The sequence below is a fragment of the Bos javanicus genome, chromosome 3 (genome assembly GCF_032452875.1).
Source record: "Bos javanicus breed banteng chromosome 3, ARS-OSU_banteng_1.0, whole genome shotgun sequence".
Taxonomy (NCBI): Eukaryota; Metazoa; Chordata; class Mammalia; order Artiodactyla; family Bovidae; genus Bos; species Bos javanicus.
This window is the reverse complement of record NC_083870.1, coordinates 86,005,589-86,021,230: the sequence shown is the minus strand read 5'-3', so window position 1 is coordinate 86,021,230 and position 15,642 is coordinate 86,005,589. Positions and strand designations below refer to the sequence as shown.

General features: G+C 41.8%; 1 protein-coding gene across 1 annotated transcript in view; it reads right to left on the bottom strand.

Moving 5' to 3' along the window:
• Positions 1-7,923: 7,923 nt before the first annotated feature.
• The window catches only part of C3H1orf87 (chromosome 3 C1orf87 homolog), an 88,136-nt gene continuing 80,417 nt past the window's right edge, over positions 7,924-15,642 (bottom strand). Inside the window, exon 12 of the mRNA XM_061411783.1 lies at positions 7,924-10,312. Coding sequence (XP_061267767.1) covers positions 10,152-10,312 — 161 coding nt within the window. The 3' untranslated portion in view covers positions 7,924-10,151. The remainder of the gene's footprint in view (positions 10,313-15,642) is intronic.

The following is a 15,642-nucleotide window of genomic DNA, read 5'->3' as shown; positions in this document are numbered from 1 at the left end:
TTAAAGTCATAAAGAGACCAACTTTATTTTAGGCTGCAGGAGCTGATATAGTGTCCCCTTACTGCCTTGCCTAGCCTCCTCTGTGAACCACAGTGATATGTTCAGAAGCCTGTTAGCTACTACAGGGGTTCTTAGATACTTTTCCATTGGTTCTTTACCTGTTCGTTGGTTCTTTACCTGTCACACCTGAGGCCTGGAATATCATTTAAAATTTGCAAGTAAAAATCCAGAGGTGGGGAGGTCATCTTAAATCAATAGCCTGTTGATGGACGCTTGGGTGGTTTCCATATCTTGACTATTGTAGATAGTGCTGCTATGAACATTGGAGGGCATGTATCTTTTTGAATTAGAATTTTCACCTTTTGGGGGATATGAGCCCAGGAGTGGGGTTGCTGGATCATGTAGTAACTCTATTTTTATTTCTTTAAGGACAGACACCCCCCCGCCATATTATTTTTCTGTAGTGGCTGAATCAATTTACATCCCTACCAACAGTGTAGGAGGGAACCCTTTTCTCCATACTCTTTCCAGCATTTATTATTTGTAGATATTTTGATGATGACCATTCTGACCAGTGTGAAGTGATACCTCATTGTGATTTTGATTAAGAAGTAGAATGGTTTTAATCATTAAGAGCATATGGGTGGAAGGAGAAACTGGAGAAGGCCAGCTGTTTCTTAAAATACTTGGCTGAGAAGGATCACATATGACATCAGTTCACGTTCCATGAGGTCATGCCTCAATGCCAGGCATGCTGGGAAATGTAATCTCTGCTGGACAGCTACTTTATATATATATATATATATATATATATATATATATATATATATGCCTTCAAATGCCCATTACAGAAGAGGGAGTAAAATTTTGGGTGGACAGTTAGCTATCTCTGCCACAGAGTCTGAGAAATACTCCATGACTGATTTAAAGAAACCTGAGTCTGAATGTGCAGCTTTACATGCAGAGTTCCAAGAACTACTGATGGGATCATGTCCCCTTTTCTTTGACTGTCAAAGGCATTGTTGTTGTTGTTCAGTCGCTCAGTTGTGTCCGACTCTTTGCAAGCCCATGGACTGCAGCATGCCAGGTTTCTCTGTCCTTCACCATCTCCCAGAGTTTGCTCAAATAAAGGCGTATCAGCAAGCTTACCCAAGTTTTGCCTTAATAACAGACAATCCCAAATTTGTAGTGGGTTAATTCCTTTTCCTCTTCCTCTCTTCTTCCCCTCTTCTCCTCCCTGCTTTCCTTTACCTTCCTGCTCCACTCCCTCTTTTTCCTCTTCTTCTTTTCCTTCCTCTTTCCCCTCCTCTTCCTCCTCCTCTTCCTTTGGCCCCAGGGGAGGGTAGAAAGGGGATTGCAAGGGTAACCAACTTTAGAAGAACAAATTGGAGTTGTCTGGAGAGAAAAAGATGACAAGTAGTGAGATCCACATCTCTGAAGGTATTCAAACACAGGGAGGCTGAAGGAAATTCGTTTGGCTTTATGAGCATGCTGAGAAATAGCTCTGCTGCTTGGAGTCTCTCAGGGACTCATCTATTGATCAATATTTTGGAATTCTTGTGAGACAGAACCTCACGGAACTGTCAAAGATTGTATGGGAGAGCGGGATTGGTATAAGGCGCCAATTGCTCTCCACCAGATAAGTCTTTGTCAGAGCTCAATCTGCTTGTGAATTTGTCTGGAATCCATTCCCAGCAGCACCATCTGTTCATGATTGTCCTACCATCTGACCATTTACCCTCTGTCAAGCCCCCTTCCCTGGGCACTCCCACCACCAGTTAGAGCCCACCCATTGTTCGACCTGGATAGACTGAGTCTGAGGAGAGACCTGTCAGCACAGAGTGGGAGGAGGAGGGAGACCTTCCAACACACTGGTGCTCAGGGCCAGAATGTGTCTGGGGAGCGCCCACCACGTCTGCACACAGAACTTGGGGGAGAGCGTGTGGCTGAGCCAGAGCCATATTGTGCCCCAGGCAGGCTGATGGCTCCACAAATAATATTGATGCCTTTTGTTTGGAAACTCTTTGTAGAGGCTTCTCATGTCCCAATGAGCCATGCTAAATGCTGGGCCTCCCCCAAGCCGCTCTGCCTTTTACACAGACCCCTGGCCAACTGTGCAGGCAGATGAGGGGCCCCGAATGCTAATGAGGGGAACGGCTGGCATTCCAGAGGCACTGGCTCCGGAACCCTCCCCACCAGCCTTTGTCACTAAGGAGCCTTGGAAATGGAGTTGAAAGGCACTTAGGAGAGGGGGGTGGGGAGGAAATGGGGAGCAGAAAGGCAAGGGTTTTTTTTTTGAGTCACACAGTTCTCCAGTCAGCTCCAAAGCTGTCCAGTTTCTGGTCTCAATTAGAATATCAAACCCTGTTATTGTTTCTCTTAATGATCTTGGGAAATTCCTCTGAAGAGTCAGTGGGCACTTAGCAAACTCTTTGGATGGCATGATCTGCCCAGTTGTGCTTCTGCTTATGTGAACCTGTCATGCCCAGAGTCCTGAAAACACCCTTTATTCTGTCCCCAGAAGGTGGTGATGAGCTGGGGGAACTAGAAGAGGGCAAAAGGCTGCTGGGTTTTCCAAACGCTCATGTGGACATGCCATTCCATCCCGAGTGGCTCAGTGGTAAAGAACCTGCCTGCCAATGCAGGAGATGTGGGTTTGATCCCTGGGTCAGGAAGATCACCTGGAGAGTATATGGCAACTCACTCACTCCAGTATTCTTGCCTGGAGAATCTCATGGAGAGAGGAGCCTGGTGGGCTACAGTCCATGAGGTTGTAAAAAAGTTGAACATGAATGAGTGACTGAGCATGCACGCATGCCATTCTACAGATGTGTTCCAGTTGCCTGCTCTGTGCTGGAGACACAGACCAGGAAGACCTTGGCTCTGGCTTGGCATGTCTGCTAGACTTTCTGGGGAGCCAGGCCACTCACACTAAAGGGAATTCTGTGGGTTATTTGCTCTGTGAGCTGTAGGGCACTGTTGGCCTTGAAGTTACGTTTTGCATTCTGGTCCTGACTGAGTCACTCACTAGCTTTTAGTTTTTAGGTAGCTCCTCAGTGTCTCATCTGTGCAGTAGGCATAGGGATGGCAACCTGGTTGGGTTACAGTGAGGAGTAAGGACAGGTGACAGAATGAGGAATAGAAAGTTGGATGATATGGTCTGTCTTCTCTGGGACCACACAATAAGTGAGCCAAATGTTGACTTATCAGGTGTCGGTATTTGGAAAGGGCACATCATGGCATGGCCCATTGAACGGGGTAAAAGGGAACACTGTTTAAGAATAAAATAGAAAGCTGGTCCCCCCTTATCAAGCACATCTGTGTGCCAAGTGTATTGTCAGGCAATGTGCACACACTATCCGATTCAGTATGAATGGGGACCTAGTGGATTACTGGAGGTCACACATCTGGGAAAGAGTCTGCCCAGACTGTGAGATCCAGCCTCTGCTATGTCTTCAGTGCTCCTTCCACGTGTAGAGGCTGCGGTTTTTGGACAGTCAGGGCAGGTGCAGTTGACACCAAGTCTCTCTGGGGTATCCTGGAGGTGAACCTATCCACCGCACACAGATACCCAGAAAGATCCTGCTAGAGAAAGTGGTCAGGATCACAGACACCAGACTCCCTCTGCACACGTGCTGTTTCTTCAGTCGTGTCCAACTCTTTGCGACCCCATGGACTGTAGTCTGCCAGGCTCCTCTGTCCATGGGACTTCCCAGGCAAGAATACTGGAGCGGGTTGCAATGCCCTCGTCCAGGGATCAAGCTGGTGTCCCTTATTTCTCCTGTATTGGCAGGTGGGTTCTTTACCACTAGTGCCACTTGGGAAGCCCAGATTCCCTCTCAATGTTTACTAGAAGTTCACAATGACACAGTCACAGGGTGTATATGAAATACCTCTGATCTGAAAAAGAAAAGAAGAGAGAAGGGTAACAGATATTCTGTAAGCAAACCATGGAGAAGTCCTAGCATCAGTTCAGTTCAGTTCAGTTCAGTCGCTCAGTTGTGTCTGACTCTTTGTGACCCCATGAATCGCAGCACGCCAAGCCTCCCTGTCCATCACCAACTCCTGGAGTTCACTCAGACTCACGTCCATCGAGTCAGTGATGCCATCCAGCCATCTCATCCTCTGTCATCCCCTTCTCCTCCTGCCCCCAATCTTTCCCAGCATTAGGGTCTTTTCCAATGAGTCAACTCTTCGCAACAGTGTCAGACTTTATTTTTGGGGGCTCCAAAATCACTGCAGATGGTGACTGAAGCCATGAAATTAAAAGACGCTTACTCCTTGGAAGGAAAGTTATGTCCAACCTAGACAGCATATTCAAAAGCAAAGACATTACTTTGCCAACAAAGGTCCATCTAGTCAAGGCTATGGTTTTTCCTGTGGTCATGTATGGATGTGAGAGTTGGACTGTGAAAAAGGCTGAGCGCCGAAGAATTGATGCTTTTAAACTGTGGTGTTGGAGAAGACTCTTGAGAGTCCCTTGGACTGCGAGGAGATCCAACCGGTCCATTCTGAAGGAGATCAGCCCTGGGATTTCTTTGGAAGGAATGATGCTAAAGCTGAAACTCCAGTCCTAGCATAGAGGTCATTAAAAATATTCCAAAGCATAATGACCTCATGGCATTTTGCTGTTTGTGTCCAGTGTGGTTTGCTCCACAGCCTGGCCTCATTTAACCTCTGCCGTCACTTTATATCTAAGCTGTTTCTGTGACTTAGGTTGAATTTCTGTTTTCTAATGCTTACTCAGAGAAAATCTAATGAGTATTCACTTTTGCAAGTGCCAGTCTTGTAAATATCACCCCCTGACACACACATATCACACATACCCGAGGGTAGAGCAGTGGAGAATTCCAGTCAGGAAATGACCCAAGAGCACCTGGCACTGGGCTCTAGAGGGCAGATGTATCTTAAAATTTGTTTGTGATGTAGCAGTAGCCTTACTGCTCTGTGTCATTTCACACAGACTGTTGTTCAAACTTCCTGAGGGTCAGCAGCTAAGGGGAGAGACTTAAGAAAGTTCCATCTCTACTACATGTCCAAATGGAATGGCTTTCAGCGTTTAAAAAACTTCCCCCCAAAGTACAATTATTGCCATTTTGCACATGAAGGAACTGAAGCTCAGGGAGATGTTAGCATTTGCCAAGACCTCCACCTACAAAGTGCCAGAGCGGGATTGGCTGTTCTTTTTTTTTTTTAAAGATAGCTTTTTACTTTGTTTATTTGGCTGCACCGGGTCTTAGTTGTAGCATGTAGCATCTTCCATCTTTGCTGTGGCATGCAGGATCTTTAGTTGTGACATGAGAATTCTTAGTCACAGCGTGTGAGATCTAGTTCCCTGACCAGGAATTGAACCTGGCCCCCCTGTGTTAAGAGTGTGGAGTCTTAGCCACTGGACCATTAGGGAAATCCTCTAGGCTGGATTTAAAGTTTCTTCTTTTTTTTTGCTCTCCTGGAGGGTGGGTGGTGGTTAGGTGACTGTGGATCCAGATCTGGCCGTGGCCAGCCCGCTTCTAGAAGCACCCACCCACCACTGCTGCAGGGTGTGCATGACCCGTGTCACGTGGCTGTGGGGGCACTCTCATGCTTCATTCTGTGTCAGTGCAGTCCCCTCCGGCTGTGTAAGCTGGGTGCTGAGGCTGTTTGTCACGTGTTGGACAAGATGTTGGATGCAGAGAACTGGGCAAGGTGAAATCTTTGCCCTTCAGGACATTATGACTAAGTCTAGCAACTCCAGCTTTATGTATAGGGCCTCCTTTCACCCTAAGGACCTCTCCAGACCCCTTTTCCACAGAGATGTAGGATATACCAGGGCATTCTTATAAGCACACCAGTTTTCATCAAAAATGTGTTCAGTTCAGTTCATTCTGGACTTTTGAGAGTCTACATTAAAGCAAGTGGCAAGGCCTAATGGTATATCTGGTATAGGCAGAAATTCCTTTTATCTTTACTTTTAAAAATTATTTATTTTTAATTGGAGAATAATTGATTTACAATATTGTGTTGGTTTCTGCCATACATCAACATGAATCAGCCATAGGTATACATACGTCCCCCTCCCTCATGAACTTCCCTCCCACCTTCCTTTTATCTTTATATATATTTTATTTATAAGCATTACCAGGGCATTCTAAAGTATCATGTGCCCAGTGCTTTCCAGAAGATCCTATCCCTCCAACCAGTTATCCATGGGTACAACTCAGTAGCTTTCTTCTGCTTCACTTCTCTGAGCCTCTGTTTCCTAATCTGTAAAATGGAGCCATGAAACGTTCCACATCTAGTTGTCACAGTTGGATGAAACAAAATATATCAAGTTCTTGGCAAACAGTAGTTGCCCAATGCATAGTGAATGTCTGGTCAAATATTCTAATTTTCCTCATTTGGCACTTTGGTAACATGTGAAAGCCATGCTTGTTTGCCTTCTTCTTTGCCCTCAAAGGAGAAAAGGAAAGATATACCCATTTGAATGCAGAGTTCCAAAGAATAGCAAGGAGAGATAAGAAAGCCTTCCTCAGTGATCAGTGCAAAGAAACAGAGGAAAACAATAGAATGGGAAACACTAGAGATCTCTTCAAGAAAATTAGAGATACCAAGGAAACATTTCATGCAAAGATGGGCACAATAAAGGACAGAAATGCTATGCACCTAACAGAAGCAGAAGATATTAAGAAGAGGTTGCAAGAATACACAGAAGAACTATATAAAAAAGATCTTCATGACCCAGATAACCATGATGGTGTGATCACTGACTTAGAGCCAGACATCCTGGAATGTGAAATCAAGTGGGCCTTAGGAAGCATCACTATGAACAAAACTAGTGGAGGTGATGGAATTCCAGTTGCGCTATTTCAAATCCTGAAAGATGATGCTGTGAAAGTGCTGAACTCAATATGCCAGGGAATCTGGAAAACTCAGCAGTGGCCACAGGGCTGGAAAAGGTCAGTTTTCATTCCAATCCCTAAGAAAGGCAATGTCAAAGAATGTTTAAACTACCGTACAATTGCACTCATCTCACATGCTAGCAAACTAATGTTCAAAATCCTCCAAGCCAGGCTTCAACAGTACGTGAACTGTGAACTTCCAGATGTTCAAGCTGGATTTAGAAAAGGTAGAGGAACCAGAGATCAAATTGCCAGCATCTGTTGGATATCGAAAAAAAAACAAGAGAGTTCCCCCCAAAAAACATCTACTTCTGCTTTATTGAGTATGCCAAAGCCTTTGACGGTGTGGATCACAACAAATTGTGGAAAATTCTTAAAGAAATGGGAATACCAGGTCACCTGACCTGCCTCCTGAGAAATCTGTATGCAGGTCAGGAAGCAACAGTGAGAATTGGACATGGAACAACAGACTGGTTCCAAATCAGGAAAGGGTTATGTAAAAGCTGTATATTGTCACCCTACTTATTGAATTTATATGCAGGGTACATCATGTGAAATGCCGGACTGGATGAAGCACAAGCTGGAATCAAGATTGCCGGGAGACATATCAATAACCTTAGATACGCAGATGACATTACCCTTATGGCAGCAAGTGAAGAAGAACTAACGAGTGATCAAAATGAAAGAGGAGAGTGAAAAAGCTGGCTTAAAGCTCAACATTCAGAAAACTAAGACTATGGCATCTGGTCCCATCACTTCATGGGAAATAGATGGGGAAACAATGGAAACAGTGAGAGACTTTATTTTGGGGGGCTCCAAAATCACTGCAAATGGTGACTGCAGCTGTGAAACTAAAAGACACTTGCTCCTTGGAAGAAAAGCTATGACCAGCCTAGATAGCATGTTAAAAACCAGAGACATTACTTTACCAACAAAGGTCTGTCTAGTCAAAGCTATGGTTTATCCTGTAGTCATGTATGGATATGAGAGTTGGGTTATAAAGAAAGCTGAGCACTGAAGAATCGATGCTTTTGAACTGCAGTGCTGGAGAAGACTTTTTTTAAAATTTATTTTAATTAGAGGCCAATTATTTTACAATATTGTATTGGTTTTGCCATACATAAACATGAATCCGCCACGGGTGTACACGTGTTCCCAATCCTGAACCTCCCTCCCACCTCCCTCCTCATACCATCCCTCCCTTGGACTGCAAGGAGATCCAACCAATCCATCCTACAGGAAATCAGTCCTGAATATTCATTGGAAGGACTGATGCTGAAGTTGAAACTACAATACTTTGGGCAACTGATGTGAAGAACTGACTCATTGGTAAAGACCCTGATGCTGGGAAAGATTGAAGGCGGGAGGAGAATGGGACGAGAGAGAATGAAATGGTTGGATGGCATCACCGATGCAATGGACATTAGTTTGGGTAGGCTCCAGGAGTTTGTGATGGACGGGGAAGCCTGGCGTGCTGCAGTCCATGGAGCCACAAAGAGTCGGATGTGACTGAACGACTGAACTGAACTGAACTTGCCCTAAAAGGCAGCCTGCAAGCCTGAGGGTTCTCGAATGTTAGAGGAGTAGTTGGTCTGCGTCATGAGGCATTTCTCTGGGCAACTGAAGGATTATAAAAACTAGAGCATGTCAGAATAGAAGGCCCTCAGAGATCATTTATGTTAATGGATCCAAACTATTTGGTTCTTAAGGTTTAATTCATAAGACTTTATGAGATACCCCATAATATACAGTGTATTAAAGGGGATACTCAGAGACTTTCAGGGGCTTCCCTGGTGGCTAGGTGGTAAAGAATCTGCCTGCAAATGCATGAGACGTGGGTTTGATCCCTTGGTTGGGAAGATCCCTTGGAGAAGGAAGTGGCAACCCACTCCAGTCTTTCCTGGGAAATCCCATGGACAGAGGGGCCTGGTGGGCTACAGTCCATGGGGTCACAGAGTCAGACAGGAGTTAGAGATGAAACAAAAACAGAGGTCTTGGATTTATTTTTTCCCTTGACCTAACTCCTTCATCCTGTCTCCCACACAGAGATTTGAAAATCAGGATCCAGGTCCCTCAGCATTAATAATAGTACTAGGAATACTTCTTTCTCCGAAGTCCTAGATTTCCTTCAATGAACTCATGACACCAGTGTGTGCGATGTGAATGTAAATGTGTATTATGCAGGGAGTGCAAATTGGGGGAGGGGGAGAACTATGGGTACAACTGGAAAGTTGTGCTAGATTTTGCTACCAGAGGAAACAAAGAAGTTACCTATTTACAGAATCCTTTGTCCCAGAAGTCCCTCCTAAAAACTTGTATCCACTACTCTGTGGAAACATCCCTGGGGACAGTGTAATGCTGTCTAGTTTTGTACTAGAGAAAATATTAGACTTGTTCGGAAAACCTCACTTGAAATTCTGCTTCTGCTGCTTAGTATTAAGACAATTCATTGTTAATACTTTTATTTTTCTTATAGTGTGGAAATCCTAGAATAGTGACTAGAGGAAAGATTGACTTATTATTTTTTTTTAATTAATTTTATTTTATTTTTAAACTTTACATAATTGTATTAGTTTTGCCAAATATCAAAATGAATCCACCACAGGTATACCATTTTTGGAAGTTGACAACATTTAGCATTTTTTTTTTTTCCCGGAGAAGGCAATGGCAACCCACTCCAGTACTCTTGCCTGGAAATTCCTATGGATGGAGGAGCCTAGTGGGCTGCAGTCCATGGGGTCTCTAGGAGTCGGACATGACTGAGCGACTTCACTTTCACTTTCATGCATTGGAGAAGGAAATGGCAACCCACTCCAGTGTTCTTGCTTGGAGAATCCCAGGGACAGGGGAGCCTAGTGGGCTGCCGTCTATGGGGTTCAAAGAGTCGGACATGACTGAAGTGACTTAGCAGCAGCAGCATATTTTTTTACTATATGGAACTGCAGAGTTTGCAAAAAATACTGTTTGATCAGCAATATAGAAAAAAAATCTTTGAATATTCATCATCAGCTTTATAAGATTAGAAGAGGATTTTAAGAAATTGGGCTTTTGCCACCTCAGAAGAGAAAAACCTGGTTTTCTCAGATCACTTGGAGCTGCTTATGAGCAAGCATCCTAGCCAGAAACCAAGTCCAAGTTCAAAGTGTCTACAATAGCTGCGCCGGCCTCAATTCTGACAGTGCCTCCACCACTGCACTCGGGCTGGGAAGAAACACGTGTCTGGGTAAAAAGGGAGATAAAGCGAACATCTGTTCTCACAATATGGGCTTGTTATCATAGCTCCTTTAAGTACCGAAGCGCTGGCTCCAAGAGCATATTTTCTCCAGCACAGAAACTCCGCAAGGCTTGGTCAATTTTCCGAGGGCTCAGGGACAGGTTGTAAATGAGATTGTAGTTGTGAATGAGGCGTCTGGCTCGTTCCTTCTCTAGGACTCCTGTCATTAGGTCGGGTGAGAGGTTTTTAAAAAAGAATGGAGAAAACACAAAAGAGGAAAATGCATTAGTTTGAATGACTTCTGAGCAAAAATTAAATGCTAATATTTTGAAACTTTAAGCTTTAAAAAAAAAAAAACATATGACATCCTAAAAAGATACAGTCCTGACCATGTGTCATAGATGCTGAGAGGAATTTGACAGTGATCTGGGGAAGAGGGGATGGGGTCCAATAAAATCCATAGGTAGACTCTAAAACAATTTTAGCTTGTTCTTTGTAGCCATAAAACTTTAAGAGACCAATTTTTGAAAATGGTGGGGTGCCTGCTAAAAACACTTCATAATTGCTCTGGTTTTATGTTTATCTTATTGAAATATCCAAACACATTCCTAAACATGCAGGATTTAAATAGCTCACTTTTATGCATTTCTGGAAATGTATTTACTGTGACTCCCTCGAGCTTGCTGTGTGATTACAGGTAAATCATCTAACTTCTTGTGGCTTAGAGTCTAAATCTGTGGAATAGAGATGGTGGTACTTATCATCACAAGATACACTCTAGTACCCACATGTTATGTGTAGCAATGCTGATGTGCTTTTCATGTAAGGGTAAGCAGATTTTGATAGTTGCAGAGAGGAGTGCAAGTGTAGAAAACGATAACAGCAAAAATCAATAACTCATTGATAAGCCTTGATTTGTGAGTTTATAAATGTCACATACTGTGCCTGGGAATAGACAGGATATTGAGAAGGGGTTTGTTACCTTAGAAAGATCTCCAACCAGTCAGGATGATAACAGAAGCAGAAAATTAACTAGAGTGCAACAACAACAATATTGATTGATACTCATATACAGCATTCACCATGTTGCAGGCATCCCTCCAAACAACTTAACCAATATTGACTCACTTAATCCTCACAACAACTCATTTTGCAAAGAGAGGGAAACTGAGGCATGGAGATGAGAATTCTCTTGCCCAAGGTTGTGCTTAGTCCTAATCATCACATTATATTATAGAATGAAGGGAAAGAGATTGTTTCAAGCAGGGCTCAGATACTTTTCTAAATATTTTCCATGAATTGTGAACATCTACACTACAGGTATCATATCAGGTTATAGGGGTAAAGGATATATCCCTTGCATGTTGTTCTTCTAGTCTCCTGTATTTGCATAAGTTGTCATAATGATTATGACATTTTTTCTCAAAGAATCCATAGGGAGTGGTCCCCTGGTCATTTTGTAGAAAACCATGGCCAGTCAATTAGTGTTGGGCTCTAGTGACACCTGTCATCTCTGTTTAAGCTCTGTTTTTGTTCAAACGTGCAACGATAGTTGAGTGTCATGTTCTCCTCTGAACTACTCTCTAATGAGTGTTTCTAACAGTGGACTGCAGACAGCTGGGGTCCTAGTATGACTTATTCCATCCAGTTTTATTCGGTTCTGTCTTGTCCCTTCCCATCCCATTCTATCCTATTCCATATCATCCTATCCCATCTCACCCCATCCCATTGTGTCCAGTTAGCTGTTTCTTGTCAGGTTTATTTGTGGTCTCTTTCTCCTATGATAATGTTCATCCTTTCTTCTGCAGAAATATCTTTCTTTGAGTTGGTCAGTTGCATCTTTGCAATTTTCTGGGTGGGGCAGCTGCTCTTGACCTGGTCTAGGCTGGACCCCTCAAGACATTTCCTCATACACTACCTCTGGAAATATAAGTCCTGAGCTTTGGAGTACACCTGACTGAGAAAGACATTTTAACTTTTTGAGCCTCAGTTTCCTTGACTCTAAAATACTAATAATTAAATTGGATGAAAATGAATAAAATTATAAGTGCTTACCACAGTGTTAGGACTATAAAGCACTCATTAGTGTAGATACTATGATAGGATGGTTATAATAGTTATATCATCAACATTATTTAAAACACATGGGAATATATTTTAACTAGAAGAGATTATTTGTGTATAATTTATATTTTAATTAAAAATTAGAATTAATGCTAAGAAATACATATAAGAATCACCAATGGTGGTGTTGGGGGCCTTTTCTTTTATCTTCTAAGCTTTACCATTAGTAGAGGATTTTGTAGTATTAGACAAAAGTTCATTGGCTGAAATTTATTTCTGTCTGATTTGCTGTCATTAGGGAATGCCCAAAACAACTGCATAAAATAACCTTTACAATCCATCTTAGTGTTGTCAAAGCCTGTCCCTATCCCACCAGAACCAAAAAGAAATCAGCAAGAACCTCTTTACTATGCATTTCATTTTACAGTTTGTAAAGAACTTTAAAATCTCCCTGGATCCTTTCTCAAATCTGGGAGGTATGTTTTATTTTGATCAGTTTTACTATTTTACAGATGAAGAAACAGACTTGGTGAATAAAAGTGACAGCAGTTGGTGAAGTCTGAACTTGAATCTGGTTAAAAACACACAAAGAAACAAACGAACAGAGCAACAAGCTGAATCTCATGCTCTTTCCAGTATGTTATGGGAGTCTGGTATAGAGGGAAGTTCAGTAGAACTGGGGTTAGAATTTTGCCTCAACTGCTCACTGGCTGATATTTTATCACTTTGAGTTTGGCTTCCTTCTCTCTAAATAAGAACATTAATCCTTTCAGCAAGTGGTTGATGTGAGGAATTAGTGATGCCATGTATACAAAGTCCAGACCCATGCAGAGAATATCCTTGAGGGCTCTCTTTGCATTCTGCCTCTTTGAACTCTAAAATATTTTCTATTTAGCCTTTAGTTCACTGGGAAAATTCCAAATCCACCAGTCACTCAGACATTTATCCCAACCACCCATCTTTCTTTAGAAAACATGACCAGCTATTCATAGTCCTTCCTTATTCTTTCTCCTCGAGGATATTTTCTTGACAACCCCCATTAAAGAATAAGCACAGAGTAGGTTCCCAGAAATGCTAATTTAATGATGGATGTTCTGCCTTCAGCCTGGATAAAGAACACCCTGCCCTACATATTTCCTTGCACATAATAAAGATCACTGATTCATCATTGGGCAGAGTAGGGATCATCTACTCAGTGTCTAGAGGAAGGCTGTGGTGGTCTGCTAAATACTGTGGCTAATAAACCAAGAAGATGACCTCAGTTAATCCTCTTTCCTCATTAAAGATAGTTATAGATGTTTCCAGATCTGGCTGACACATTCCTTGGCTATTGAAGAACTAATGAATTTCATAGAAACAGAGAAAACAGGCATAAATAGTGAAAAGGCCATGAGAAAGTCATTTTAAATCTGCCAGAATCTGCCCCAAAGTCAACAAAACTGCGTTTTTCCCCCAGAACAGTTCAGAAGTATGAGAAAGGTCCCAGTCTTTGGGGAGTCTCTTAGCAACTAAGTTTATGATCTGTCATCCATCATCAAAACTCAGCGTTTGTTTCTTTAGAAACATCTTTTCTCTCTGCTTGAGTTTTGGTTTTGTTTGTAACCCCATTACCACTCTTGCAGTTTTGCTATGTATACCTAGACTGATGACTATTTCAGTAACCTTTTGATCTCCTTTTCTCCAGTATCTTCCCTAAATGACCCATTTCAGCTTTCACAGTGTTCTCCTCTAGTTGAAACTTGGTGAACCCTGAGTAGAGAATTAAGCTTATCCCAGCCCACAGGATTCACAACATGGTATCAGCTTCACCATCTGGTTCAACATGACCTTCAGTCCTATCTTTCTTACTCTCTTCCCCACCATACTCATTCTCACCTTCTAACCTTTGCAGAAGATGGTTTCAAAGTCTTCCATACCTCTCCTTCCAAGTTCAGCTCAAGTTCTTCCAATGAGCCCTCTCTGAGTACCTGCCCACATTACATAGTGTGCTTTAAAAAAAATAAATCTCTTCTGTCTTTTCTTTGAATTCTTTAGCTCTAGTTTGTGTCTTCAATTATAATGCTTTACTATAATCTGTCTTTAAAATTTTTGTTTTACTGGCATTGAACTATTGCCAGCCTTTAAGTAAGCCTTTACCTAAAAGTTCTTTGATGAGACCATGTCTCATCCTTTCTGGTTTTCCTCTTGGTCTAGCCTCTAGCACAGTGCCAGGCTTATAACAGAAGTTTAATAAATGAGTTTCTAATTCAGCTAGATGAATTTTTCATCTAAAATTTTCATTTCCCCCTCTCTTTGGTATAGTTATTAGAAGTCCTTGGGTATTGTATGATATTTATATTTTATGTGATCTAGAATTCAAAGCAAGATGAAACAAAAACATTACAGAGAATGAAAAAGTATTAGTATTGTTATATGATCACTTCTAGAAAGTACTAATGTGCACATTAACTCTTTTTTGAGATGTAATTGATATTAATATATCACATTGTATATGTTTAAGGTGTACAATGTGATGATTGATACACATGTATATTAGAAAATGTTTATTAAAATAAGGTTGGTTAACAAATCCTCTACCTCCCATAATGACCATTCTGTTGTTGTTGTTATGGTGAGTCTATTAAAGCTCTACTCTAATAGTAGCTTTCAAGTACACAACACAATATTGTTAATGAGAGTCACCATGATGTATGTTAAATCCTTGTAATTTATCTTCTAGCTGAAAGTTTGTACCCTTTGACCAACATTTCTCTGTTTTTCCTGGCAACCACCATTGGTGGTATGGAACTAGAGTGTTCCATATTTTTAGACTCAATGTATAATGCTAATTCTTCATGAACACAGTATGTAATTAAGCACAACAATTTCAGTGCATGTGTTTTTGTATCTGCTCCCTCTTTTCCATTCCATGGGTCTCTGACCTAGTTCTGAATTTCATTCTCTCTCACTTAGACATTGAAATAACATCCTTTACTCTTTTTATGCTTTAAATTTCTCCTTCATTCTCCACATAGCCATCAAGGACCTTTATGAAATACAACTTCACCATATCAATCCCTGCTTAGAAACTCAACATGCTACTCACTGTCTTTGAATTAAATCCAAATTCCTTGGTCTGTTATCTGACACCTTCCTAGATCTGATCCCATCCTATAGTTTCACCTTTTTCAATTAATAGTCTTCTTAATGGCACTTATATTCTATTCAAACCAAATTCCTTGTATTGAGCTTCATACATAATGCTTTGCTTGGCTAACTTGCACCTTTACCAGAAAGGGCCCTCTATTTCATTCCTTTGTATATAACAGTACTTTATCTTTAATGAGCAATTTCAAACTAATATAACCTTTCCTGATCACCTCACTATGAAGGAATTCTCCTTTCTCCGAATGCCCGCATAGCACCACCCTCTAATGGCATTTATTACCTTCTATTTTGGGTTTAGTTATTTATGAACATTCACTCATTTGTTTGTTCACTCAAAAA